Source organism: Anopheles gambiae, chromosome 3 (genome assembly GCF_943734735.2).
Source record: "Anopheles gambiae chromosome 3, idAnoGambNW_F1_1, whole genome shotgun sequence".
Taxonomy (NCBI): Eukaryota; Metazoa; Arthropoda; class Insecta; order Diptera; family Culicidae; genus Anopheles; species Anopheles gambiae.
The window spans coordinates 44,699,762-44,723,809 of NC_064602.1; the positions used below are offsets into that span (position 1 = coordinate 44,699,762).

Sequence of the window (24,048 nt, forward strand, 5' to 3'; positions counted from 1 at the left end):
TTAAAACAACACTAATGTCGAGTTGTGCCAAATCGCAAACAAAATGAGACACATTGCACGCATGTGCACTAGCGTGTGGAGACAACTAAATTAATCGAGAATAAAATCTCAAAGCTCCAGAGCTGTCGATACTATCGTCAGCGACAGTACCCACGCAAGGCCCCCTATTCTCAAGTATATGCACTAAAGCACTAAATACTGGACGTGCAATCCTCGAGCTCCCAAATCGATGGAGTCTCTGGCGGCCACTCAGTTCACTTACCATAGATAACTTGCCATAGATTATCATCTTTTTCTTTGCAGATCTCAATGACTCAGTTAATCAGCTAGGTAAGAAAAAAAAGCAGCTTTCAACTATTGCAGCTTAAAAGTAAGAGAAGAATGTTGATCAATCGTTAAGGACTTAACGATTTTATTACTTTCATGCTTTAATGTTACTCTAAGCAACTTTAAGATAGATCCTTTGTACTTTGCTCCTGTGGCATAAAGGTTATTGTTAGGTTATGTTAAAAAATAAGGGCTACGAAACTTAATTTAGGGGGTATTTAACATTTAAAGTGCCTCGCAAATCCAAGGGACACTAAGACAAATTAACCCAAAGCCCTTATCGCTCCTGCACCTTATTACCGATGCTGGAAATAATTTCAACCCCATTTGGGTCTTAAAATTGTTCATGAACCTACATTGGTTCTGGCACTAATCCTGACCACATTTCTGTTCTGGAACTGAGCCTACCACCGTACCGGTCCTTGAATTCGTTCCTTATTCCATACCGGTCCTATCGGTTTTCGGTCAAGGCCCGCATGTAACAATAGTGGGATTGGGGCTTCCAGTGATTTAATGATTTTTAGGATAATCAGTCCTACGTATGAGGGCACGGTCTGTTCGGGACATGAACCCATGACGGGTATGTTGGTAAGTCGTACGAGTTGACAACTATACCACCAGACCGGTCTCCAGAATCCGGTCAGAATGGAACTGTAGTAAAAATCTGGTTGGATGCCAAATGAGCCTATCCAAAAAGGATGCCGTAAAGTCCACATAAAGCTCAACAATGAAAACGAATAAACGGCGGATTAAGTATTACGCAAACTAAGCGGCCGCGCGGGGCCCAGAGAAGAAGATCCCAGCCGCTCACAAGTAAATTTGCTTCTCAATCGGCCTCTGGTTTAGAATTTCCCTTACAACTTCTCGCTAAACACTTCAGGAAATGACCTTCATTCGTATGACCGCTTAGGGCCTCCACTCGTGTTAATTCGCCACTGGGATAAGTATCGCAAAAAATGAAACCTTGCGATCACACCAAGCGAAACGCCGACACATTCACTGTGTATTTCACTCTATGTAGTCGCACATTATTAAAATATGTATCGTATGCAAATGTTTCGCTTGCAAATATGAGTGGTATGGCTGTACATTTATATTAAAAATGTATAAGCTTAGTTTTCATATCCAAAAAAAAATTATTTGCACAGGCCGGCCATGAATGAAAGCCATGCAGATATTTTTCTAAACAAATAAGTACAAGTGTTATCAAACTTGTTGCAGCAATCGATATGATCTATTAGTTAGGCAGCGGTCTAATGTTGTTGCGCGCAACATTGTTGCTCGGAAACATATCGCTGAGGTGGTCTATGAATGTTGCTGGCAACATTTCACTTTGACATTGTTTAGCGTCAAAAATTAACCAATTAACAGCCCAGAGTTTATTTTTTTATCATTCACTTGTTGAATAAAGTGTTGAAAAAATAAAATATACACCAAAAAATGTATTATAAATGCAAAAATTCCAAATTTAGCGGATGTCAACAAAACACACACTGCTGCTGTGTCATTTCATACACCCGATTACCATGACTAAGGTAAATAGAAAATGTTGCCAGGCAAAAATCAAATTGGTTTAAATTTGGCCGGCAACAAAGTTGCGCTAGCTGTCAAAATCCATACATTTTGCCAGCAACAATGTTGCGCGCAACAAGATTAGACCAGTGCCTTAGTTAATTATAATAATTTCAGGATTTATGTCGACTTAACCGTGACTTTAAATTGTTTAGTCGATCAATGCATTTGCTGAACGAGTACGTATGTCTTTGCTTTACTCCATTTGATTTCCCGTATGAGCAGTAAACAAAAACTTTTAATTTTTGGACATATTTTATGTTTAATTAAGCTATTTACAAAAAAACTTCTTCACTGGCAATTCACATATGCATAACCTTGTTATGCTGCTAGGTTTTATTTTCTACCAAGCTGATGGAGTTTACTTTAAAAAAATGAAAAAAAAATTAAACACCAAATAGCTTCACAAAGTTTAATACAAGTTTATGGTATGCACTAATGTTTGAAGCAACTGTTATCAAAAATAAAATTTATAGTTAATTTTATGTTGATGAAAGTCACTGTCAAGGTGAACCGCGACCTTATTGCTCTCCTTAGCTCAACCCCAAGCACTATAAACACACCCCTGCTGTACGGATATTCCGTGACACTCGAATAACCGGATTTTGTCAGCCTTCGTGCCGGATAATCGCCTCTTCACTGTATTTTTTGTTTCCTTGTATCTTCGCGAACCGGCTGTGCTAAAATTTCTGCTACAAAATAGTAATTGCGGTCCCATTTGACCGATCGAATATCTACATCATACTGCAAACGTAACCGCACGAACCGAGCCCTCCACTGAGCGTACTACAAATCGGAGGGGATTTCCGTACGATCTCTCCCGCAGCTGCCAAGTGTCTGTGTGTGTGTATGTGTATGCAGCATCGCGTTGGCGATGGTACGGTGCTTGTGACTGAAGGAGAGGAAGTGTGAGCAGCAGACTGCGTAGAACAAAACATCCGGAAGTGATACGAAACGACGTTGCGAGTAGCATCCGGTCAGGACGAAACTGTCCATCGAAGCACCCAGAGGCAACATCCTGCCCCGGATGTGCGGTGACATATCGGACGAAGATGGGCGCGATAGATTCCGTGTGCAATCGTAGCATTCATGCTCATTCGTGCGACCTAAGCTAGTTCACCCTTGCTCGGCTCCTGCAAACGCCTGCGAAAACGAAAGGTGAACCGGGATAGTCGAGTGAATTAGCAGGTGCCTACGCTGCGCAAGAGGACGACAACGACGACGACGGTTTTTTTTTCTTCTTTGGTACACACGCAAATAGAGCCAACGACGAAAATCAAGACGAAGACGTAGACGGGAACCACTGACTAAATACCGGACAGGACAGGACGAAACGCATCGGCCGGCAGTGATAGATAGTGTGATCGTTGTACTCGTGTGTGTTTGTGCGTCCGTATGTGGACAAGCGAGTGTTCGAATGCGTGTGCGCGCGCGTGTGTGTGTATGGTATGGTTGTGCACGTAATGTGAAAAGCTGTTCGTCGTGTTGCATTCGTGCGTGTGCCTCTAGTGGTCCATCGGTCGTTCCATTGTGGCCGTGTGTGCTAGTGTAGGTGTGCGTGATTGTGTACGCGTGTAGTGCGGCTGGTGCAGCGGAGTGTAAAGTGGAGAGGAACCAAAAAGATCACCGTGTAACGGGAGAAGCAAGGCAAGAGGTCGTTGCGCCGCAGTAAAACCACGAAACACATATACGCGCAATCCATCCACACACACACACACACACGAAAAAAAAAGGGGCGAAAAAAAACATCGTCCTGCAGCCGTTCCCGACATCATCTGACATCATCACACAGATTGGTGTGTTTACTGCATCTCCGCCCCCGTATTCGCGATACGAGCAAACGGTGTCGGGAAAGGTATGACCGCCCTTTACAGCGTTCGTTTAAACATTTCAGTGAATATTATGTGTGTGCAGTTGCTTGTCCTTCAATTTCAACCGAACGGCATGACTCAACCGTGCAATGCAGGAATGGAAGTAGCTAGCAAACAGATAAGCATTTAACAAACCACAAGAGTAGTAGGCCGCTGTAAATTGGAAGGTTCTCTTGTTTTTCTTGTTATCGTTTGGACGGCTTCCTTAGCTGCAGAAGTTTATTTTAATTAAAAACGTCAATATTGGCAGCACTGGGGCTGCGTTTTAATGGCGATAAGTCCACCAAAAGAAAACAAACTTGTTCGACGTGACATCCAATTTCGCCACAAGGCGACGCACTATGTTCATGTGTGTGTGTGTTTTTTTTAAACCTTATGTCAATAGTCAAATACCTCTCTTATTTTAGTAAGCCGATCTGTACAAACATCTTTGCTTAGAGAGGGAGGGTTTGTTGGCCCACACGCGACGAAAAAACACCGGCAGATAATTATGCTTCCATCCGGATGTTCCCGCATGTGCGCACATGACAATGCCACGCTCAACACAACCGGCTTTCAAAAAGTGAAATAGAAGAGAGGTGAAAAAATAACAACAACAACCAAACACGAACCGACGGATACGCGACCCTCGCCGCGCGCGCTGCTGGTTCTCTTGTCCGCAAAGCGTCGGAAGCGGCATCAAGCACACCCGGACACCTGTTACGCTTTCAGCGGTGCCGAAAACGGAACCCTCGCTTTTCATGTTGATGGGATTGATTTTTGCTTCGATTATTATCATTTTCACTAAAACACACACACACACACACACACACACACACACACACACACACACACACACACACACACACACACACACACACACACACACACACACACACACACACACACACACACACACACACACACGCATACGAGCGATGATGGCAAAATAAGGTTGATGAACCAAAGTTAGGTAGGGTAGCAGTTGCTGCGATGGGATTACCAGGAGGAGATGTGGACAGTTTGGCGTAAACGGACGTATGCGACCGGCCCACATGTGGTATACACGCTTTAGATTAGCAGTAAGGGAAGCACATAAGCGAGGACCTGTTCCCCGTTGAAATAAACGACACGGAAAGCCGGGTTCATCTTTGGGGGATTCTCTTTTTTCCTGTTTTTTTTTTGTTACCTCTTCTTGCAAGAAAGGCTATATTTAGGACAGAGCGCGAAGAAGAAACTCTTCACACCTTCGATGCGTACTGCTCCGAGGCGTCGTCCCCGTCCAACTGAATTAAGCATAAATTAAATTTTATGTTGACTCTTAATTTGCGAAGCCAGTTTTGCTTCTTGCGATAAATTCACTTGTTTATAAGTGTATGTTTGTGATTCCGATTCATTTGCTGATTCCAAAGCTGAAAATCGTGCAGCGCTGGTGAGAGAGAGAGATAGATTGAATCTCGATGGTGTTTCCCAGCTGTTGGTATGGCGTCTTGGATTGCGATGAGCAATCTAAACGTATTCTCTGCATGCACGAACTGCTGGACTCTTATCAGTGAGCAGAATTTCTCGCACATAAACTCGATCGTCGCGATGGCACTGTGTAAGCCAATCTTTCTGTATGTTACGTCCGAAGGCTTCGTCTTTAAAACACTAGCCTTTGTGCACTGAACCGGCTGTCAACATTCTGTTTCGCTGGTGAACGAAATTGATTGAGCCTAGGAATTCACTACCCATTCTTGAAGAAAACCTGTTTAAACAAAACACAACGAGCCAAGCAGCGAAAGGAAAGACGACGCAACGAGAAATTCTTGACATTAATGTTGTTCCTTTTTACTTTCATTCGCAGAAATATCGTCGATCATATCCCGAACCGGCGTTTGACTTGCGTTACTTTCATCCCAATAATTTGCAAAAATGGTTAAGGAAAAGCCAAACTCGATACGAATCTACGACAAGGACGGATACCGTCGACGGGCGGCATGTATTTGCGTACGATCGGAGGCAGAGGCTGAGGTGAGGAGAATGGAACAATCTGCGAACAGTGATAGTCTATCATTTCCTCCCTGCCATTAATGAAACACCGTTTCCTATCGCACCCATAGGTTTTGTTGGTCACCTCATCTAGAAGACCGGAACTGTGGATCGTGCCAGGTGGTGGTGTCGAACCGGATGAGGAAGCTTCCCTGACAGCGACCAGGGAGGTACTGGAAGAGGCTGGAGTAATGGGTCAGCTTGGCCGTTGTCTCGGTGTGTTCGAGGTAACAAATTAACCTGCAGCATGCCCTTTGTTTATGGCCTTATTAAATTTAACCTCTCTGCTGCCCTCCTTCACCTTCACAGAACAGCGAACATATGCACCGCACGGAAGTGTTTGTTATGGTCGTCACCCAAGAGCTGGACGAGTGGGAAGATTCGAAAACGATCGGCAGAAAGCGGCAGTGGTTCTCGATCGAGGAGGCCATGTCGCAGCTGGCGCTGCACAAACCGACCCAGCGCCATTACCTACAGCAGCTGCGCCATTCAAAGCACCGAACGACCTCATCATCGGACCCGCCACCGATCATATCCGAAAACGATAACGATGACTTTACGAGCGAACCAGTCATGAACAACTGCACGGCGCCGGACGATGCTGCCGGTGAGAAGGATACGACAACCGAGTCAACTCCTACCACGCCTCCTGCCTGCACCACAACAGTGACAGACGACGACGGTGAACCTACGACTGTGGCCGATACCGACTCACTACCACCGACCTCAACCACTTAAATCTCCACATCCCCGATCACGTTTTGATTATCGACTATATCGACACTTTAGTACGCTTCAGAATGCGAGCTTTCATCCACAGGAAAGGTTTTTCTTCATTATTGTTTTGTCCTCTTTTTGCATAACAGATTGTACCGTTTCCAGGCCGCAGCGTGTGTTTTGTTTATCTGTGTTTGAAACTCGAATACGTTCAGCAATGTGTGCAACGACATATTTATAGATATTTTTGTCTACACCATATTCTGCATAGAGTAAACGACTGCGTAAAAATTAACCTAAATGACTAAGGGGAATGCTATAGGAGGACTAACATAAGCAACGCGCAGAAAACATCTTAGCTTAACAATGCTTTGACTTCTGATTATTATGGCTGCTTATTGCATGCGCAACATCGTGGATACGAACAATACCGAATGTGCTGTGGCGATTTCCACTACACATAGAGCCATTGGAAACTTTCTAAATATCATACCAAATTTTACAGCTGTGCATTGTAGCTTCGCCTTAAGATTTTGGACACCACCGTTTCGAAAAAAAAGTGTAATGTGAATGAAGAAGAGAAGGTGCAGTGTAGCGTAGTTTGACCGTATAGTCGTGAAGATTCAAAAAAAAATTCGAGATAATGAAAATGAGGCCCGTGGAGGAGACTCTCGTTACTAAAAGGCTGTCGTTTTGCTTACCTATATTCTGGTTAGCACGGTAAACCAATCTTACACGGAACAAAATCGATTTTTGTCTACGTCAACAAGTAGTGAAGCGTAATACTATCGTAATATGAGCAGAATATCTCACATCCACTACCACCAAACGTTTAATAATGTTTATTTTTCTCCAAAGCACTACATGCGATACAGTTAAACCCCAAATGCAACAACATTTGTCCGGTAGATCGATTTTTGTTTTAAATTGTGCAGTATGTTACTGTTTGCAAGTGACTGTGTGAAGTAAGTGGTGCTCATTTGACAAACCGAATCAAACCAATCTACCAAGCGACTATCGACTATGTTAGCATTCATCAATCCTGACAAACTCAAAACTATAAACTTAACAGTAAAGCGCCATGCAATGCCAGGCAATGAAAATGTAGTAAAAAAGATGTAGATTCATTAAAACTGCAACAACAACAACAAAAAAACACACACAAAAAGAGAAGGAAACTAACAGCAATGCAAAACAAACACAAGTAATCCACTAGGCGTAATATTTTACGTGTATCACAATCCCACTAGAAACTCCCGCTAAAAGTGATGAGATTTTTTAAACGCTAAATACTGTCGATGCATCAGCCAGCGATCATATATCAACAAATCAGAGACAAACAGACTACAAACATCTTACAAATTCGTCAGAATCACTAGCACGCACGGGGGAGAGAAATGTTTTCTTTTGTACTAAATTCTCCTCCCTAACGAACTGCATCCTGCAACAATGCAAATGTGAGAAAGCAGCGACTCTATAAACAAAGGAACCAGATAACAAAAAAAATCTAAATTTAAAGATACTTTAACTGGGGGTGTATTGTAAACGGAAAACGGTGATTGTTGCTAGGAACTTGTATGACCACACGGATAATATTACTAGAGTGAGAAAGAGAAACGGACAAACTTTTAGGGAAAATGAATGCGAAACTTTTACTACACCAGTGAACAATAGCGGTGGCAGTAGCGGTGTCGTTGTGCTGGCAAGGAAGGGAAGAACAATTAATCGAACCAACCAATTTGCTGCTTACTACTACTAACGATGGAACAGTGTTGGAAGGGATACAATGAACGAGCAAGGCAAAAGCCGCCGGTGTAGTAATGCAGGATGGTTGCGTTTAGATTTGCTAAATTATAACTATAACTACTATACTAATGATATACTTTATTGTAATTTATGAATACAGACACAGTTAAGCAGCTGTTGGAAAATGGTAAAAAAATGAGATCGGGAACATTCAGCTCATGGCACACACATACACCCATACATTTGCGCGCTTATACGAGAAGAAAGCAGGAAACGACGGCGCAAGATGAAGCTGAAATTTTGTTGAAGGTTTTTTTTTGTCAGATTCAAGTGAGGAAAAGGGTCAGGTTACGGTTTTCAAAATGACCGGTGTGGGAAAGGGTGCGAAATGCGATAGATACTAACCATAAGAAATGAAAGTAATTAACATCTTACTCAGTACTGCGAGAAGCATAGCTCATCACGGCAAGTTGCACATGGTGTTTAGAGCAATATCTTCTTTAAAAAAAAACACACACATACACAAAACAAAAAAAAAACGTTTGGAAGCAAAATGCGTCAACTGTTTGAAAGTGCAGCCGCTGTGCAACAGTAAGAGTAAAACACGTAAGAATACATGAAATGTATTTGACTTTATTATAAAAGAAAAAGAAAGCAGAAAAGAAAACCAAACGTTGCCGAACAACGAAACGAATTGTCTCTGGTTTAAGTACTGGAAATAATGAGAACCATGACGTGTGTTTATTAAAGTAAAATATTAAAAAACACTATTAAAACACGTTTTAAAAGGCACTAAAACAATAGAAATTAGCGGCCGGTCTGGTGGTACAGTCGTCAACTCGTACAACTTAAACATGCCCGTCATGGGTTCAAGCCCCGAATAGACCGTGAACTCGTACTTAGGGCTGACTATCCTGCTATGGTAACAATAAGTCACTGAAAGTCAAGCTCACTTCACCAACGGGTACAGGCAAGCCTTGACCGACAACGGTTGTTGTGTGCCAAAGAAGAGGAAAACATTAGAAAATAATTATTGACTTAAACACGTGAGGTGTATTTCATTTTTCCTTTCTGCCATTGTGTTCTTCATGCTTCGAAGAATGGAGCAAAGTCTGTACGGCACTTTAATTACAATTTTCTTTTTCTATTGTTTTAGTGCATGCAAAAAACGTGTTTTGAAATGATATTAATTCTTTTTTTATTCTAATCGTAATCGTGAAATATTGATTTTAATTCTTTTTTAGAATCGAGAAAATTGCAAAAAAGATCATTTTTTCTGTAACAAAAATGTTTGATTTTGTGCAATGATAGAGAGAGAGAGAGAGAGAGAGAGAGAAGTACCATACATTGCATAAATCGCGAACAAAAAGGCGTAAAAACTAACAAGAGCAAGGTGGAATGTATAATGAGGTGTAGTTATAGCGCTTTTGGCGATCCCCCCCCTGGGCTCCGATTTTGACAGATGGTTTTCCGCTTGTATATGTATTGATGGATTGTTTACGTTTTGCATGGTCAATATTTGGTGGAGATCAATTTGGGTGAATATTTTAGTTTATTAGAACACAGTCCGTGATTTAAAATGGAAATTTTTCTTCGAGAACTTGAAGCGTTCGTCAAAAGCGGAAAACTAACTGTCAGTTTTCTTCGTCGATTCTTCTTCCACCTAGCTGTCAAAACGGGCTTATAACTTGACCTGATATCTTTACGGTCCTTGAACAAGAGTCTACTTCCCTCAACTCATCTTCCAACCAAAACCAATATACTTTCTCACTCTGGCACATGTGATGGTTTGTTTAACAGAGAGAGAAATCAAATATATTTTGCTTTGTTGCTCTATCTCTCTCTCTCTCTCTCTCTCTTTGCGGCGATGGTCAAAACTGACGATTTGGTAGCGAGCGTCCGAAAAAATACATAAGATGAAGTGAGAAGGCGCGACAAGAAAAAGCGAGAGGCAGAGCAACATTTGACAGTTCAACGGCTCGGATTGTTTTGCGGGACGTCTGTTACATCTGTTCATTGTTTTGTTTTTGTCTGCTGTCGCTACACCATACTGTGTACGTCGTTGCTTCCGTGTGGAAGCAGCAAAATTGTTGTTTACAAATCGTTGCAAATTTTTCACACTTGCAAATTCCGTCCGTCTGAGGTTTGTGATTTGCCAACTGTGGGCTCGCCGTGATGGCCGAATCCCTCGAGTCAAACGCTTCCACTCCTACCAGTGCCAGATCGGAAGATGGCGACAGCGATGAACTTCCAAAGAAATCGGAAGCAACATCAGCAAGTAAGCAAGCAGTTGGGCGAATATAGTTGCTTATTTTATGTTCTTCATTTTCACTAACGTGTTGCCACCTTGCATTTTTCAATTGGTATCTTGTTTATGATTTATTAATCGGCTCGTCGCCGTACCTCGATCCCTGAAATGTTGGTGATGAATCTGAGCTAGGTAAAAGAGCTGGTTGATTCATCCATGCGTTAACTAATTTCGTACAGAAAGTGCATATAAATGGATTAATAATTTCGTATCTTTCACACGTCAAATGCCATCACAGCCGACTCCAAACTTGAGTGTCCCGTTTGCCTGCAGACGTGTGTCCATCCCGTTCGGTTGCCGTGTGGTCATATTTTTTGCTTCCTTTGCGTGAAGGTAACCATTTCTAAAACTAAAACACCAACAGATCGCAGTTCTTAAGTATCTGTTCAGTATCCATTATGTTAAACAATTTGCTAATCCAATTCCAATGTACGTTGCAGGGTGTTGCATTCAAAAATTTGCGCTGCGCAATGTGCCGATGTGATATTCCGCTGACATACCTAGACCATCCCCAGCTAGTGAACGGTGTCGAGGAGATTGTGCGTGCCGCTACCGCTTCCGTGCCGGACGGCAACGAGTACCGTTGGTACTATGAGGGAGGCCATGGCTGGTGGCAGTACGATGAACGCACCAGCCAGGAGTTGGAGGAAGCCTACCTGCGGGGTGACAAGAGCTGCAAAATACTGGTGGCCGGTTTCGTGTACATCGTCTCGTTCGAGCACAAGTGCCAGATACGGCAGAACGACTATTCGCGCATCCGCCGCATCAAGCGCGATCTGGTGACCATACCCAAGAAGGGCGTCGCGGGACTGCGGCTCGAGACGGGCGACACCAACCAGACACCGACGGCCAACGACATGAACGAGTTGTCTTCCGCCATGGGCGAAATGAATCTCAACGAGGGAGCTTCCACGTCAGCTTCCACGTCGTCCGACACCGCTGGGATGGTGAGCGTGTCGAGCACAGGCGTTTCGGATGATCCCAATGACCGACAGGCGGGGGGTGGTGACAGCGCTGTGAATAGCGTACACCGATCGGCCGAGCCGACGAACGATCTGGATGATGTGCCTTGCATCTCCACCACAAACACAGATTCGCCGGCCAGCTCCAGTACAGCTGCTGCAGACAGCGCAAGCGGCACTGTTGTTGTCGGTTCACCATCCCAGGAACTGATCGATCTGAACCATCCGGATTACTCTGCTACCGACAGTGATGACGACGGAAGTGATGCTGATGATAATTTGCTCGTGCTGTAAGACACATCCTCATCGCGCGTGTATTCTCTTTCCACCATCGTCCACATTTGGGGAAGGGAAATAGGAGTCCCTCGGGCCGTGCTGCTCAAGCCAATTTGTCGCGCCCTAAGGCTCGCCAGACGGATGGCCAACCCTATGGCCCGATGTGGCTCCGTACGCGCACTAAAGCATTCTAAAGTGATATCAAACTATATTGCATAGCTCTATTTACTCGTAAACCGTTAGATCGCGAGCGAGCGCAAAGTATCTTTAAACAAATCGCTGAACCACGGACACACAACCGTGGTATTATTTTAAATCTTAAAAATTCTCATGATAGAGATCCATTTTACTACATTAACAACAGGTTTTATGTATAACACCATTACATTTAATTATACATATAATAGTTTGTGTATTTTTGTGCTATCTAACACGTGTATTCGTCCGTTTCGTTTTCATGCAAACCGTATGGACTAGCGTTAAGTTCAATTATGGCGAAATGTTTTCTTCGCCATTCACCTACACAAATATCGATCGAACTGGATACACAACAGTTTATGATTGCAATTGCTTCAGTTGTTTAATAAAACCAGCATTTGGTTGCACGCATGGTCTCTTGCTCTTGACCGTTCCGAATGCCTGCATGAACGATTGATCACACCGCTCCATCAGGTAGCCCACAACCACCGACGTCGACCTAGACACGCCGGCATTGCAGTGCACCAGTACGCGCCCCCCGCACGCCCTGCAGCCGTCTATGAAGGCGTTCGTTTTGACCAGCACCTCGGCCAGATTCGTTTCCGGAAGATCCAAGCACTCGACAAACCGGCTTTCTATCCGGGACTGTTGCTGTTCGCCTTCTGTTCGCCACTCGTCGAACGGTGGCGTTTCTATGCCAACGCTGAGCACGTGTGTGATGCCGTACTTCTCGAGCACCTCCGGTCGCACGCAGTCCTGCGAACCCAGGTACAGAAATTGCGAAACGATACAGGCCGGCACCTGATCGGGACTGTTGTCCACGATGAAGCCCAGCCGGGGCGGGGCATCGATTTCGCAATTGTTGCGGAATATCTTACGGCTACCATCCATGTACGTAACGGTGGTTTCTGTGCGCTGCAGCTCCGTTTTACGGTTGCGCAATTGCTCGAGAAAGCTGGCCATCGTTGCTCTCGTCGGCTGCGGCGGGAAACGCAAGATCAATCGGGTCGTACTCGACGTGGCAAAGGTAGAGTGCGTACGCGGGCGCTACAAATACGTTGCTGCACCAGGAGTTCTGCGACGGCACGGTTAGCATGCGATAAATGTCCCGCTCGGTAATTCGCCCTTCCGCTGCAGCCACCCAAGCACCAACCATGCGCCTCACCTGGAAAAGATGCAACGAGTGCATTTACATTATTACAAAAACCTTTTTTTGTTTGACTTGGGAGCTTCTTTGTACACTGGCGCCAGTCGGATCCCATCTGTACAACACTCATCCGTGTGTGGAAGCATAGTTACGTGGGAAAGTAGATTCGTGCTCACCTGACGGTACAGAAACGATCGTCCCCGTATCCGTACGTCCCAAAAGTCATAGTAGTGCTCAGTCCGTTCCCTATTAAAAGCCGCCGTCATCGTGTGTCCCCTTTCAACCGTGATCTGGTCGATGCGTCTCAGCGAATGCATCGCTTCCTGCTGTCTTGGGTTGCCCTTAGCAACGGCCATGAACGTGCGAAAGTCATGCATCCCTTCAAACATCCGAGCAACGCTAGCAAACGCGTTTATATCAAACTCCGAGTGTCTGTGTGGCGCAGAAAACAGGGACGTTGCATTATCCATCAAGACCCTTTAGCAAAACCCAAATTCGTACGGCATTACCCTAAAAAGTAGCAGCGATCGTGCTCCTCGATCGGAATGAAGCGTGCGTGCGGATGCTGCTGCCGGCCGGACTCACGGGCATACTCCCTCTTCAGCACCGCCAACCGGTAAAGGTACGTACGCGATTTGGCGCACAGGCGTGCGTGAAAAGAAGCCGGAACACGCACCGTACTGAGGATGCGTAAAGATTGGCCATCTTTTTCGAACGCACGATTCAGCGTTTTGGTTATGCGATCGCTATCGTACGGTTTTCCATTCGGGCGCTGCAAATCTACGTGGACGGTATTGTGCAGCGCATGCACGCCCGTGTCCGTTCTGTCGAAGGTATACAATTGGGTATTCGGATACAGATGTGACCAACACGGATTACACCCCAGATGCTTGGGCTGTTGAGCAAACCGTAGAATATTATGTAAACAGTTCCGCCAACTTACCGACTCGACAGCTTCAGCAATGGTTCATTGACGGGCCGTAACTTTAGCAAAGCCTCCTCGATCACTCCTTGCACTGTATGTGGATCCTTAAACTGACCGGCAGATTTGTCGATTTTGCGCTGAATGCCACTGCGAACGAATGGACCACCGTTTATTTGGTACTGTACTACAGTTGCGAGTTGTGCTGCGAACACGTTCACTTACCGAAACCGAGTGCCGATGTAGGATAGGTTGATTAAGTAACGATTCATCGATGGTCAGATAGAGCGCTTTGCCAAGGAATGGATTACGATAGCGGAAGCGTTAAGTACACGCATCGGGCGCGTATAATTACCGGCATAGAAGGCGATTCGTTGATAGCGAGTGTGGATTCACGAAGATGTTGCGGAAAACATTCGTAAACAAACACACGATGCTTCAACCAAATGACATTTCTAGGTGGAGGATGCTGTTCTTTTTTTTAATTTAATGTTGTCATGGTTCTTTCGGCTACAAAAATGAATTCTTCACCTATTCTTAATTTTGAACACAATCGCATTTATGAAAACAGGGTTGCTCAAAAGATTGTTTGATTATTTATGTTTTATGTTTTATTTCAAAAAAATGATTTTAAAAATATATCTATAAGTGTGGCCATTTATTATTACATCGTTCCAATAATGATCGCAAGGTAATAAAAATGCTCGATTTCTTCTCCAGGATTCCCCCGACGCTCAGTTGCCAATGGTGTACCCCGTGAGCAGATATCCACTGCTACCGGACATGGTAACATCCGGATGGGTACGATTCGGAAGAATCTGATACTGTCGCATCCAGTTCGAAGTTACACGCAGATATGTAACCGACGCTTCCGCCTTCATGTCCACATAGCTCTCGGTAAGAATCTCCCTACAAGTGCTGAAAATTACAACCGGCCGGCTCGGTTTGACGAACGGCAGCAATGCTTTCAGAATACTGTACGGATGCTCCTTGGCTACAATCACAAGCGAATCAAACTTTTCCCGCATTATACTCGCAGCGGCTTCATTCTCCAGCTCCCACGCTTGCTTCTGTTTGTCCACCTTTAGCTGCTTTGCTTCCGGTTCTTCCTCGGCAGTTCCGTCCTGCGTTTCTTCGTGCTTTCGCTTACTAGTTCCGTTCACTTCCTCTGCCCGCTTACCGTCAGTGGAGTCTTCGGTTTTGGCCACCACCGGTTCCAGTGTCTCATTCTCCTTTGCTTCGGCCACCACCGGTTCCTGTGCCTCATTCTCCTTTGCTCCTTCCCTGTCCTGATAGAAGTGTCTTAGCACCGAGTAAATGTTAACCGATACGCAGCGTGCCTGCTGTTCGGTCGGATAGTCCATCGCAAAGAGTGCTTGCTTCTGTGCCACGTTGCCAGGGTGCAGATGCACCAGCTTGCCACCAGTCTCTGCACCTATCGAGTTTAGCATTGCTGCCGGCAACAGCCCATTCGTTCCCGATTCGTACAGCAGGTAGTTGCCGACACTGCACACCCCGCTGTAGGAGATTATCTGCGACAGTGTATCGAAACGGACGCCCAGCACCTTTTCCGGATCCAAGCGCCAGTAGATGTCCGTTAACAATCGAATCGACGGACGGCGTATCGTAATGTACTCGAAGTACTTTTTCTCCTTTCGCTTGAGATACTTTTCCTGCGAGTATTCCGTTTTGGTGGCGAAGCTTTTCGAGTTCTCCACCAGCTTGCCGATCACTTCCGACGAAGATTCGCACTCTTCGCGCAGTTTCAGAATTTCCTCGGTCGAAAGGGCCTGCGATTGTCGATCGTCGATGATGTTCCGATTGTCGTTTCCGCTCTCCTTGATCAGCAGCTCCTTCAGGTTCCGTATTTCGGACGGTGTCGATAGTGCATCGAGCGTGTACAGCCGTCTGCCACGTTCCTGCTTCGGCACCAGGTGGAATGTCGTGCAGTACGGATGGTTTTCCGCCAGCCGCAGCTCTATTTGATCTTTGCCCAGGTTTACGGTTGTGTTCAAGTTGTTGAACTTTTGCAGCTTGGTGTACTTCTGGCGCTGTATGATCAGGTAATCGCCTACTTTGATCTTGTCCGTCATGATGAGGAGAGTTGAAAAGATCTGAAAGAAGCGACAGAACAACATTGGTGCACTCGCCAGCCTAGGTCAGTAGTTGCATTCTTACCACAAGGCTGTAAAAACTAACAATCGGGAAGAGTCTACCGATGCAGAAAGTAATTCAATTCGAAACTTTAGCTACAATTGCAATTGAAAAACATTGGCGACCACATGGACACACACTGTCTATTTTGCAAACACCGGTTGTTTCTCCGTTGTCAGTGCAGGTTGACATCGCAAGCGCAAGGTGCTTACAGAATCCTACAGCCACCTTGGTCGTACGCTGCTGAACGTCAAGCGCATCAACAACAACATTGTTTACGCATTTCCACCGGCAAAAAGGGGCAAACTACAACAAACCGCATCAAATATCACCATTAGCAATGGCTAAACATCATCCGGATCTCATTTTCTGCCGCAAGCAACCGGGCGTGGGTAAGTACTATTCCTCAAACATTAAAACTAAGCGATGGTATTCGGTCCGCCAACTAGCTTCGGTGTCGCTTTTTCCGTTCCAGCCATCGGACGCCTGTGCGAAAAGTGCGATGGAAAGTGCGTGATCTGCGACTCGTACGTGCGACCGTGCACGTTGGTTCGTATTTGTGACGAATGTAACTACGGTTCGTACCAGGGCCGTTGCGTTATTTGCGGTGGCCCTGGGGTGTCGGATGCTTACTACTGCAAAGAGTGTACAATCCAGGAAAAGGATGTAAGTATCCGATTGTCACATCATCATCATGTCGATTAGCAACGTTTCGATTCTAACAAAACAAAACGGTCCTTTTGTCCTTCTACCAGCGTGACGGATGTCCCAAGATCGTGAACCTTGGCAGCTCAAAGACGGATCTTTTCTACGAGCGGAAAAAGTACGGCTTCAAGAGATAAGCGTAATTGTAACCTTGCTTCAATTCTAACTGCGTAAACCCCTCGGGTATCCTAGTTAAGATATAAATAAACAATTCGTACAACAGCTACCATTGTGCTGTACATTATGTCCACACCTCGTACCCTTTTCCTCTGTAATCCCTTGGACAACCAGAGAGAGAACGTCGAAGCACGACTGCCCACTACGGTTCCACCTGGTCGCAAAAGGGCTGCTTATCATTGTCACTTGTTTGATGATAGGCATCGTGTTTGAGTGGTTTCCCTATCTGTGGAGTTGTCCCTTCTTATCGAAAGACGCCGATCTACAATGCAATTAGTTTCCGTTTAATTTCCACTCAAACGGTGCGCCATCACAACGAGCTAGGTACCGACGAAGCGAGCATCAGTAGTATTCCCGAGGATGGTTTCCGAAGAACTTGCGTGAAAATTGAATTCAAGCCGTTTGTAGAATGTTGCAGACCGGGGCTGAATTTGTGCTTTCTCCTGTTGGCGTGGCAAAAATAGTATCCCTAGTAAGGCTGCTAGTTACAACAGTAAACCGCCTTCGAGTCTTTCAAATAATTTAAATGTGATAATGTATTCCACAGCTGTGCATGATCGTTGGTGGTATGATTTTCATCACTGCCGGAGATTGCGTGGAGTCCAGAGTTTGGTGTGTTTTTGTAGTGCTTCCATCCATCGCAAACCCAATGGAATATGCTAAGAGAAAACGTATTTTATTGCAGGAATGTTACTTACATTACCATTACTACAGCCAGTGCGCTTCTAACGATGGTTTCATACTCAAGCTTTGCGCTGAATTTAATACGCACGGATCGTGGACTTAGAACGCAGCACATCTCCGTGCTGGCCGTATCGTACATCGTGTTCTTCTTTCTTTTGATCGTATCGATCATCACGATGACGCAGTGCACTCGTGCGGTGCAAGTGGTGCAAAAAATACCCGAGGTAAGTCGCTCTTCTGCCACCAGCCTTATCCCAGTTTGACTCACCTTTAAACGGTTACTCCTTCCTCTCTTCAAAAGCCGTTAACTATGATAGCCGCCTTACTGCTGGCCGTTAGTGGAACAGTTTTGTTCCTTCGATGGAGAACGACAGTCCAGACGGAGGAGCTCCAGTTACACGCGAGTGAGCGAAACATTTCCGATATTCGTACCACTCCGAGCGAGCCACGAAAATCCGTCATGGTATAATTAATCTCACGTACTGCTGTTAACTTTATTTTACCATACAAATCGTACCTTATTGCGCGGGATCTGAAATGCACTGCACCCCTTAAGCCGATGCATCCGAAATGCCCAAATCCTTCGCAACCGTGTAGGCGCAAACCGTCATCATCTGATCCTTTACGCGGTTGTAGTTCTCGATGGCGATGGGTCTCGCTTGGGGCCAGGCGCCCAGTTCCTTGTACACCGGGCGCACAAACTTCATGCGGAAGTTGCTATTCGCAAAGGCGAGAATTTCGTCCATTTTCTCGATCAGCCGAGCACGTATGAACAGCCGCACGAACCGGAACCGCAGTTCCGCGTTCTTCGTCGTGCTGAAGCCGTACGTCTCGCCCAGCAGCGCCACCTTCTCCGCCGTCAGATCGACGATCTTTTTCTTCTCCAGCAACTGCGCAAGGAACTCGATCAACTGCACGCTAACGAGGCTTTGCTTCACCAGCGGCGAATTTTTGATCGTGTCCAAATCATTTTCGGCCCACAGGGTAGCATGTGCTAGGCATGCCTCCAGCATCGAACGATCGTAACTGGGGGGAGAGAAGGAGGAAGAGGAGAGGACGCGTTAGTGTGCGGGCTAGATGTGCTCTCCCGTTTCGGGACGTACCTTGGGATGACGGGTGGCATTCCTTCGCCAAACAGCCATAAATCCCAGTTGATACGCTCGAGCAGCACTTCATTGTTCGGATCCTCGCGGAACCACTCGTAAAGCATCTGCTTGAAGTCGTTCGTCAGCACCGACTGGTACTTGAAGCGGTCCAGGTAGGCACGGAAGAACGGCTCAAACTTGGACGGTCCGCCTAGCAGATCTTCCAGGTAGCGCAAGAACGTCGAGCCCTTAATATACGGCACGGTGGAGAAGGCATCGTCCGGTCCACACTCCGACAGATCTACGACGAGCTTCGTCAGCTCGGGCGTGTCGGCCAGTTGAGTTTTAATCTGCAAAGGAAAGACCGAGATTGCATCATCCGCCGCGTGTTTTGCTTATGGCGTCAACCGACAGCACCACTTACACAATCCGACAGCTCGCTCAAACCGTGCAGGGCGTGAAAATCGCGCGACGCATTGCCGGACAACCGTCCGACGATCTTTCCCTCGACGAACACGGTAAAGCCTTCGTTCAGCCAGAAATGCTCAAAGTTTCTATTCGTCACCAAGTTGCCCGTCCAGCTGTGCGCAATTTCGTGCGCAACCACCGTGGCAAGCGATTTATCACCCGCCAGCAGTGTTGGCGTTACGAACGTCAGGCAAGGATTCTCCATACCTCCGAACGGGAAGCTTGGCGGCATTACCAGCAAATCGTACCGCTCCCAAACGTACGGACCACAGATTTCCTCCGCCTTCGCGATGAAATCGGCCGTTTGGGAAAATTCCTCTGCCGCCTCATCAATCTGCTCCTGCTCGGCCCACACGCTGGAGCTAAAAGGGATGTGGTGTAGAGTTCGTGGGTTAGCTCAACGCTCTTATCGCTACATTTCAAATACTCACATAGGTCCAATTGGTTTCGACACCAGCGCACCTACCACAATTGCCAGCAGATAGCTTGGGATAGGAGTTTTCTGCTGAAACTTCGATACTCCCGGTTCCGAGTCCACCTTTATCGCACTCATCAGCCCCGTGACCTCTTTAGGGTGGCGAAGCTGTACATGAAATGGTCAATAGGTGAACACGCCTAACGATGCCATGCGCTTCCATCCACTTACCGTTGCGTTGTACGTAAACTTCACGGCGGGCGTATCCTGACAGGGCAGGATCGATCGGGCGTGGATTGCCTGGCACTGGCTGAACAGATACGGATGCTTCTTGCCAAACGTCTGCTCGGGCGTAAGCCATTGCAGAGCGCTCGCCTTGGGCGATGTTTCGTAGGCAATCACCAACGTAAGCTCATCGTTCGTTTTCGTGGGCAAGTAGATGGTCAATTTCGAGCCAATGTTCTCGATCGTACCTCCGATGTCAAAGTCCAGCGGAACCTCGCCGGCATTCGATTTTGCCGCGACCGATGATACCGTGAGGTCGCTTACATCCAGAAACTGGGGGAAAAAAAGGAATCTTTCGTTGGGCTTTGGCACGAAACAGTCGTCAATCTGTCGGTACGTACAACTTCCTCGAGGTCCTTCTTCGTCAGCTTGAAGTGAAGGGTCGCAGTGCCGGAGATAGTGCTCTTATCGAAGTTAACCGTCCAGTCCAGATCCACATGCCGTATGATAAGCTCCTCTGTTCAATTGATGGATGGATAATGTGAAGCGAGCCATATGGTAAGTGGCAGATAAGCGACAACAATCGAGTATTTCGACGGCATTCCGCCACATTATCTTGTCCGGGGGGGATTGCTACTTACGAGCATTGGAGTAGGAGCTGGGATCCAGTGGGCTCAATCGCATCGTTCTTGCAGGCTGGTACAGGGCTAGCAGCGAAACTATGACGCAAACTGTAACAAGCACCGAGATGAAGCGCTTAGCTAAATGATACATGATTGCCAATAATGGTTGCTAATTAAGATCTGTCTGCGTTTATCTGCCCCTCATCGGCCGTGCATCATCGTGTGCGACCCACGCAGATGAGATCACGAATAATGGTGGCACGTAGTCAATGCAGATCAACGCTGACAGCCCACGACCTCTTTCTATTCTTCAAACTTGGAGGCTTTCGTTTCCTACCGAACGTTCTCGCCATGGTCACAACATCCACCGCAGGACCAGGACACTTACCAGCAAACAGACGGGACACAGTATGTTACGCTCCGTTCAACACACCGACTGGCACGATAACCAACTGTTGAGTGAGAATTAAAAGTGCTGATTGCAAATTCTAAACACCATGGCAACGGGAAATCATCATTCCCGATCAATATGACACATCAAGCAAAAGTCAACAGCCCGCACAAACGTCAAACCGTGCTGTCAGATGGTGTTGTGATTGCTGCGGCACATGCCAAAGAAAACATACACATTTTTGCACTAATTTTCTCCAGTTTTCGAAAGGATTTGTGTGTGTTTTAGTGGATTTACTTTCAGCTAGCATTTATCCGTCGTTCCAAGGTTTGCGAGGATGTCGGTTACACAGCGAGTTCAGGTAAACAATAGTGGTCGATTGGTCCGGTTCTGTGCACCCTGTTCCCAACCAAAACCACCCTCTCCACTGCCGGCATGTTATGAAATCAAAAGCCCTAATCGCTTTTCGTTGCTCCTTTTCAGCAATGGGCCACCTTCGCTAGGACATGGCACATTTTCGATTGCACTTGGCAAAACCCCTTCGAAGCAGCGTCCTTGATAAGAAAGCACTTGATGGGTTTGCACAAACCGATTTACCATCCGATGAGTAAGTTTCTCTACAGCACGAAAACAACAGCGATGTCCCGAGCAACTCATAGCAGACTGTTTCACTGCTCTCTTTAGATGATTGTGGTGATCACGTAGTGGTCATTAATACGGGCGAAATAGCACTTCCTGGCGATGAGTGGAAAAAGCGTGCCTACTTTCACCACACGGGCTACGCGGGAGGAGCAACCTGGACGCTGGCATGGCAATTACACGAAAAAGATCCCACGATGGTATGTAGTGCCCATCGAAGGAGTTATTTTCGGGGAATCGTACATATCCTCACTTAGCATTCTCTTTCTCACATTAGATCATGAAGAAAGCGGTTTACCGAGCAATGAAGGGTAATCTGCAGCGGAGACACACGATGCAACGGCTACACCTGTTCAAGGACGCCGAGGTACCGAAGGACATTCTTGAAAATGTAACCAACCAGATACGTCAGCCACGCCGTGTTCCGCAGCGGCTGGATCACATCGATCCGGAAGTGGTTCGCAATTTCCCCAAGGTTATGGACTACCCGAAAGATTATATCCTGCGATAGAACAGCGCGTTCGCTTTGTTCATCGCATCCTTTTGGCATTAGTTCGCCCCAGCCTGGGATTATTAGCAATAAAAACAACCATATGTGTACACAAACGTAACCCTGAGTTTATTTCGCAACTTTGTACTCTGTAACGGGGCGGTACGCGTGGTACGGCGACAGTGTGCTGCACCATTCTACCGAAACGCCAGCAGAGCTTCAAAGGCTCGAGTCCCACGTGGGGTTTGCTCAGGCTTCGTCATGCGGCATAGCGATTCGAAGAAATTAAAGCGTGTGAGCACATTGTCGCAGTACCCCATACTGCTCCCCATCCACCAGTAATGGCACATCCCGGGCGCCTTACTTCTTCAGCCCCTTCAGCACATCGTCCAGGATGGTCTTCGGTTCCGGGAACTTATCCTTCCTAGGCGGTCCCTTGGGTAAACCGGACCATACCAGCACCTTCTCGCCGTCCTTGCCCTTGGCGATGGAAATCTCGAATGCTCCGCGGCGCGGTTTACCATCCTCGTTCAACACAAGCTGGAACTTGTGTTCCGGCGCAAGTTCGCACAGTCCCGAGTGGACCTCAGCGGCCTTGCGCTTGAACACGGATCATGATTTACAGTGTTCGATGAAGACGTAAGCCCCGTCCTGGGACTCTTCTACCGGGGTCGAGGCAGATTCCTCTGGCTTGGCTTTCTTGGCCGCAGTCTGCAAGGACAGAAAACAACAAAAAGGCTCTTTTCACTTTGACTCTATTCGTACCCGAGGGATTTCGCTCCTTACCTCAGTGGACTTGGCTGCGGCTGCACGTTTACGGCGTGGAGCCATTTTTCCAACCGGAGTTGCCTTGTTTCGTCCAACAGGCCTGTTTTTACGCAGTATTTTACGCTTGCAGCGTGCTTTGCAGATCAAGGCTTTACACACGAATGGATTGTATGCTGCTATTGCTGCTGCTTTGGCGCGCACGCACGGGCACAAACCGGTTTACCAGGTTGACAGGTAAATGTCAAAATTGCGCATGAAAACGCGCGTATATTTTAACGAACGAAACAACTCGCTAATGTGAAATTTTAAATACTTTTTGTTGGTTTCCGTGCGTTGCACGATTGTGGTTTTTTGGACACTGATGGACTAGCCGAAGAGAGCTACGACGCAGCTAAATTTATTGGATCCCCCTTTACTCTGAAATATACGCCATAATGAACCCGATATGGTCCCGGAACTGATCACGAACCCATTGCAGTCCTTGAACTGATACTGAACTCAAATCGGTCCTGGTATTGATACTTGTCGTAGCACACGCCGACGACACAGCTAAAGATTGAACGATGGAACCGAATGGATGTTAAACCAAATTGCGTGTCGCTGGCGGTTAAGAAATAATTAAATTTCCGATCGGCATGTTGACGACGCAGCGTTTTTTTAGGAAGTAAGAACAAAACATGTATGTAAATGTTTTTAGGAATTACAGTGAACCCTCTCTTATTTGAACATTTTGCACAGTCCCTTGATTTCCAGTACATTTTTGTTCCTTTAATTTGGAAAACCTCTGAAATCTGTGTCCCTCTTATTTGAGCATGGTGTTGCCATGGTTATTGAAAGATGTATGCTCAAATTAGCGATTCTGTTCGCAGTTTCCTATAGCAACAGTTAAGGCTGCATACTAAATGTTCTGTCTCTTTCTTGTTTGTATGGACCTTTCATTCACTTTCAACCTCTGTAATTTGAAAACCCCTCTTATTCGACAGTCCCATCGCCTCTCAAATAAGAGAGGGTTCACTGTAATTGGGTATAAATGGGGAAAAATCATGGAAAATAAAGTCAGTGTTTAACTTAAGCCTTTAATCGCCACAGTTACTCCGAGGTAAGCTTCTTGTGTGACACTACACAACAACATATATTTTCCAAGGATTCTAGAATACTGAAACCTTGA

The 24,048-nt window shown here is 46.2% G+C and overlaps 10 protein-coding genes across 11 annotated transcripts; 5 read left to right on the forward strand and 5 right to left on the reverse strand.

The window, feature by feature from the left end:
- Positions 1–2,471: 2,471 nt before the first annotated feature.
- Positions 2,472–8,933, forward strand: LOC1279315 (diphosphoinositol polyphosphate phosphohydrolase 1). The gene is made up of 4 exons (XM_061658546.1): positions 2,472–3,754; positions 5,596–5,762; positions 5,852–6,007; positions 6,090–8,933. The coding sequence occupies exons 2-4, from the start codon at positions 5,664–5,666 to the stop codon at positions 6,516–6,518; spliced, it is 684 nt and encodes a 227-aa protein (XP_061514530.1). The 5' UTR covers positions 2,472–3,754; positions 5,596–5,663; the 3' UTR covers positions 6,519–8,933.
- A 1,296-nt stretch (positions 8,934–10,229) lies between these two features.
- On the forward strand, positions 10,230–12,394 carry LOC1279316 (E3 ubiquitin-protein ligase RNF146). Its single transcript, XM_319022.4, has 3 exons — positions 10,230–10,521; positions 10,790–10,884; positions 10,992–12,394. The coding sequence occupies exons 1-3, from the start codon at positions 10,419–10,421 to the stop codon at positions 11,805–11,807; spliced, it is 1,014 nt and encodes a 337-aa protein (XP_319022.4). The 5' UTR covers positions 10,230–10,418; the 3' UTR covers positions 11,808–12,394.
- Positions 12,155–12,950, reverse strand: LOC1279317 (uncharacterized). The gene has a single exon (XM_319023.5). It carries the CDS (start codon positions 12,948–12,950, stop codon positions 12,345–12,347), a length of 606 nt encoding a protein of 201 aa, XP_319023.5. The 3' UTR covers positions 12,155–12,344.
- On the reverse strand, positions 12,155–14,514 carry LOC133393453 (tRNA pseudouridine synthase-like 1). Its single transcript, XM_061658545.1, has 5 exons — positions 14,282–14,514; positions 14,078–14,206; positions 13,644–13,958; positions 13,311–13,566; positions 12,155–13,152 (listed from the first exon to the last, which is right to left on the reverse strand). The coding sequence occupies exons 1-5, from the start codon at positions 14,326–14,328 to the stop codon at positions 12,916–12,918; spliced, it is 984 nt and encodes a 327-aa protein (XP_061514529.1). The 5' UTR covers positions 14,329–14,514; the 3' UTR covers positions 12,155–12,915.
- A 130-nt stretch (positions 14,515–14,644) lies between these two features.
- On the reverse strand, positions 14,645–16,411 carry LOC1279318 (tRNA (adenine(58)-N(1))-methyltransferase non-catalytic subunit TRM6). Its single transcript, XM_061658544.1, has 2 exons — positions 16,235–16,411; positions 14,645–16,170 (listed from the first exon to the last, which is right to left on the reverse strand). The coding sequence occupies exon 2, from the start codon at positions 16,147–16,149 to the stop codon at positions 14,791–14,793; it is 1,359 nt and encodes a 452-aa protein (XP_061514528.1). The 5' UTR covers positions 16,150–16,170; positions 16,235–16,411; the 3' UTR covers positions 14,645–14,790.
- A 23-nt stretch (positions 16,412–16,434) lies between these two features.
- Positions 16,435–17,159, forward strand: LOC1279319 (PHD finger-like domain-containing protein 5A). Its single transcript, XM_319026.2, has 3 exons — positions 16,435–16,602; positions 16,686–16,876; positions 16,966–17,159. The coding sequence occupies exons 1-3, from the start codon at positions 16,551–16,553 to the stop codon at positions 17,050–17,052; spliced, it is 330 nt and encodes a 109-aa protein (XP_319026.1). The 5' UTR covers positions 16,435–16,550; the 3' UTR covers positions 17,053–17,159.
- A 111-nt stretch (positions 17,160–17,270) lies between these two features.
- Positions 17,271–18,314, forward strand: LOC4578361 (uncharacterized). Its single transcript, XM_001238073.4, has 4 exons — positions 17,271–17,564; positions 17,640–17,704; positions 17,778–18,000; positions 18,078–18,314. The coding sequence occupies exons 1-4, from the start codon at positions 17,502–17,504 to the stop codon at positions 18,243–18,245; spliced, it is 519 nt and encodes a 172-aa protein (XP_001238074.3). The 5' UTR covers positions 17,271–17,501; the 3' UTR covers positions 18,246–18,314.
- LOC1279320 (leukotriene A-4 hydrolase) lies at positions 18,243–21,122 on the reverse strand. 2 transcript variants are annotated; one of them, XM_061658543.1, is made up of 8 exons: positions 20,981–21,122; positions 20,611–20,700; positions 20,371–20,486; positions 19,976–20,302; positions 19,761–19,912; positions 19,286–19,691; positions 18,880–19,211; positions 18,243–18,802 (listed from the first exon to the last, which is right to left on the reverse strand). In XM_061658543.1, exons 2-8 carry the CDS (start codon positions 20,651–20,653, stop codon positions 18,328–18,330), a joined length of 1,851 nt encoding a protein of 616 aa, XP_061514527.1. In that variant the 5' UTR covers positions 20,654–20,700; positions 20,981–21,122; the 3' UTR covers positions 18,243–18,327. The 2 variants fall into 2 exon arrangements, with proteins under 2 accessions (XP_061514527.1, XP_319027.5); XM_319027.5 differs by lacking the exon at positions 20,981–21,122 and having other exon boundaries at positions 20,611–20,912.
- A 78-nt stretch (positions 21,123–21,200) lies between these two features.
- LOC1279321 (large ribosomal subunit protein uL13m) lies at positions 21,201–22,233 on the forward strand. The gene is made up of 4 exons (XM_319028.5): positions 21,201–21,344; positions 21,467–21,590; positions 21,668–21,822; positions 21,900–22,233. Exons 1-4 carry the CDS (start codon positions 21,321–21,323, stop codon positions 22,131–22,133), a joined length of 537 nt encoding a protein of 178 aa, XP_319028.5. The 5' UTR covers positions 21,201–21,320; the 3' UTR covers positions 22,134–22,233.
- Positions 22,217–23,311, reverse strand: LOC133393454 (selenoprotein H-like). Its single transcript, XM_061658547.1, has 2 exons — positions 22,899–23,311; positions 22,217–22,823 (listed from the first exon to the last, which is right to left on the reverse strand). Exons 1-2 carry the CDS (start codon positions 22,941–22,943, stop codon positions 22,473–22,475), a joined length of 396 nt encoding a protein of 131 aa, XP_061514531.1. The 5' UTR covers positions 22,944–23,311; the 3' UTR covers positions 22,217–22,472.
- Between the last annotated feature and the right edge of the window lie 737 nt (positions 23,312–24,048).

Coding starts and splice junctions, on each gene's coding strand:
- LOC1279315 (XM_061658546.1), top strand. CDS start 5,664: ATGGTTAAGGAAAAGCCAAACTCGATACGAATCTACGACAAGGACGGA. Junction 5,763..5,851: donor GATCGGAGGCAGAGGCTGAG/GTGAGGAGAATG, acceptor TCGCACCCATAG/GTTTTGTTGGTCACCTCATC. Junction 6,008..6,089: donor GTTGTCTCGGTGTGTTCGAG/GTAACAAATTAA, acceptor TCACCTTCACAG/AACAGCGAACATATGCACCG.
- LOC1279316 (XM_319022.4), top strand. CDS start 10,419: ATGGCCGAATCCCTCGAGTCAAACGCTTCCACTCCTACCAGTGCCAGA. Junction 10,522..10,789: donor ATCGGAAGCAACATCAGCAA/GTAAGCAAGCAG, acceptor ATGCCATCACAG/CCGACTCCAAACTTGAGTGT. Junction 10,885..10,991: donor TTTGCTTCCTTTGCGTGAAG/GTAACCATTTCT, acceptor TGTACGTTGCAG/GGTGTTGCATTCAAAAATTT.
- LOC1279317 (XM_319023.5), bottom strand. CDS start 12,950: ATGGCCAGCTTTCTCGAGCAATTGCGCAACCGTAAAACGGAGCTGCAG.
- LOC133393453 (XM_061658545.1), bottom strand. CDS start 14,328: ATGAATCGTTACTTAATCAACCTATCCTACATCGGCACTCGGTTTCG. Junction 13,959..14,077: donor TTGCTGAAGCTGTCGAGTCG/GTAAGTTGGCGG, acceptor TACCTTCGACAG/AACGGACACGGGCGTGCATG. Junction 13,567..13,643: donor GATCGCTGCTACTTTTTAGG/GTAATGCCGTAC, acceptor TGCGCCACACAG/ACACTCGGAGTTTGATATAA.
- LOC1279318 (XM_061658544.1), bottom strand. CDS start 16,149: ATGACGGACAAGATCAAAGTAGGCGATTACCTGATCATACAGCGCCAG.
- LOC1279319 (XM_319026.2), top strand. CDS start 16,551: ATGGCTAAACATCATCCGGATCTCATTTTCTGCCGCAAGCAACCGGGC. Junction 16,603..16,685: donor CCGCAAGCAACCGGGCGTGG/GTAAGTACTATT, acceptor TTTCCGTTCCAG/CCATCGGACGCCTGTGCGAA. Junction 16,877..16,965: donor GTACAATCCAGGAAAAGGAT/GTAAGTATCCGA, acceptor TCCTTCTACCAG/CGTGACGGATGTCCCAAGAT.
- LOC4578361 (XM_001238073.4), top strand. CDS start 17,502: ATGTTGCAGACCGGGGCTGAATTTGTGCTTTCTCCTGTTGGCGTGGCA. Junction 17,705..17,777: donor TGCGTGGAGTCCAGAGTTTG/GTGTGTTTTTGT, acceptor ATTTTATTGCAG/GAATGTTACTTACATTACCA. Junction 18,001..18,077: donor TGGTGCAAAAAATACCCGAG/GTAAGTCGCTCT, acceptor TCTCTTCAAAAG/CCGTTAACTATGATAGCCGC.
- LOC1279320 (XM_319027.5), bottom strand. CDS start 20,743: ATGTATCATTTAGCTAAGCGCTTCATCTCGGTGCTTGTTACAGTTTGC. Junction 20,487..20,610: donor CAGCTCCTACTCCAATGCTC/GTAAGTAGCAAT, acceptor TCAATTGAACAG/AGGAGCTTATCATACGGCAT. Junction 19,913..19,975: donor AGTTTACGTACAACGCAACG/GTAAGTGGATGG, acceptor TTTCATGTACAG/CTTCGCCACCCTAAAGAGGT.
- LOC1279321 (XM_319028.5), top strand. CDS start 21,321: ATGTCGGTTACACAGCGAGTTCAG. Junction 21,345..21,466: donor CGGTTACACAGCGAGTTCAG/GTAAACAATAGT, acceptor GCTCCTTTTCAG/CAATGGGCCACCTTCGCTAG. Junction 21,823..21,899: donor ACGAAAAAGATCCCACGATG/GTATGTAGTGCC, acceptor TTCTCACATTAG/ATCATGAAGAAAGCGGTTTA.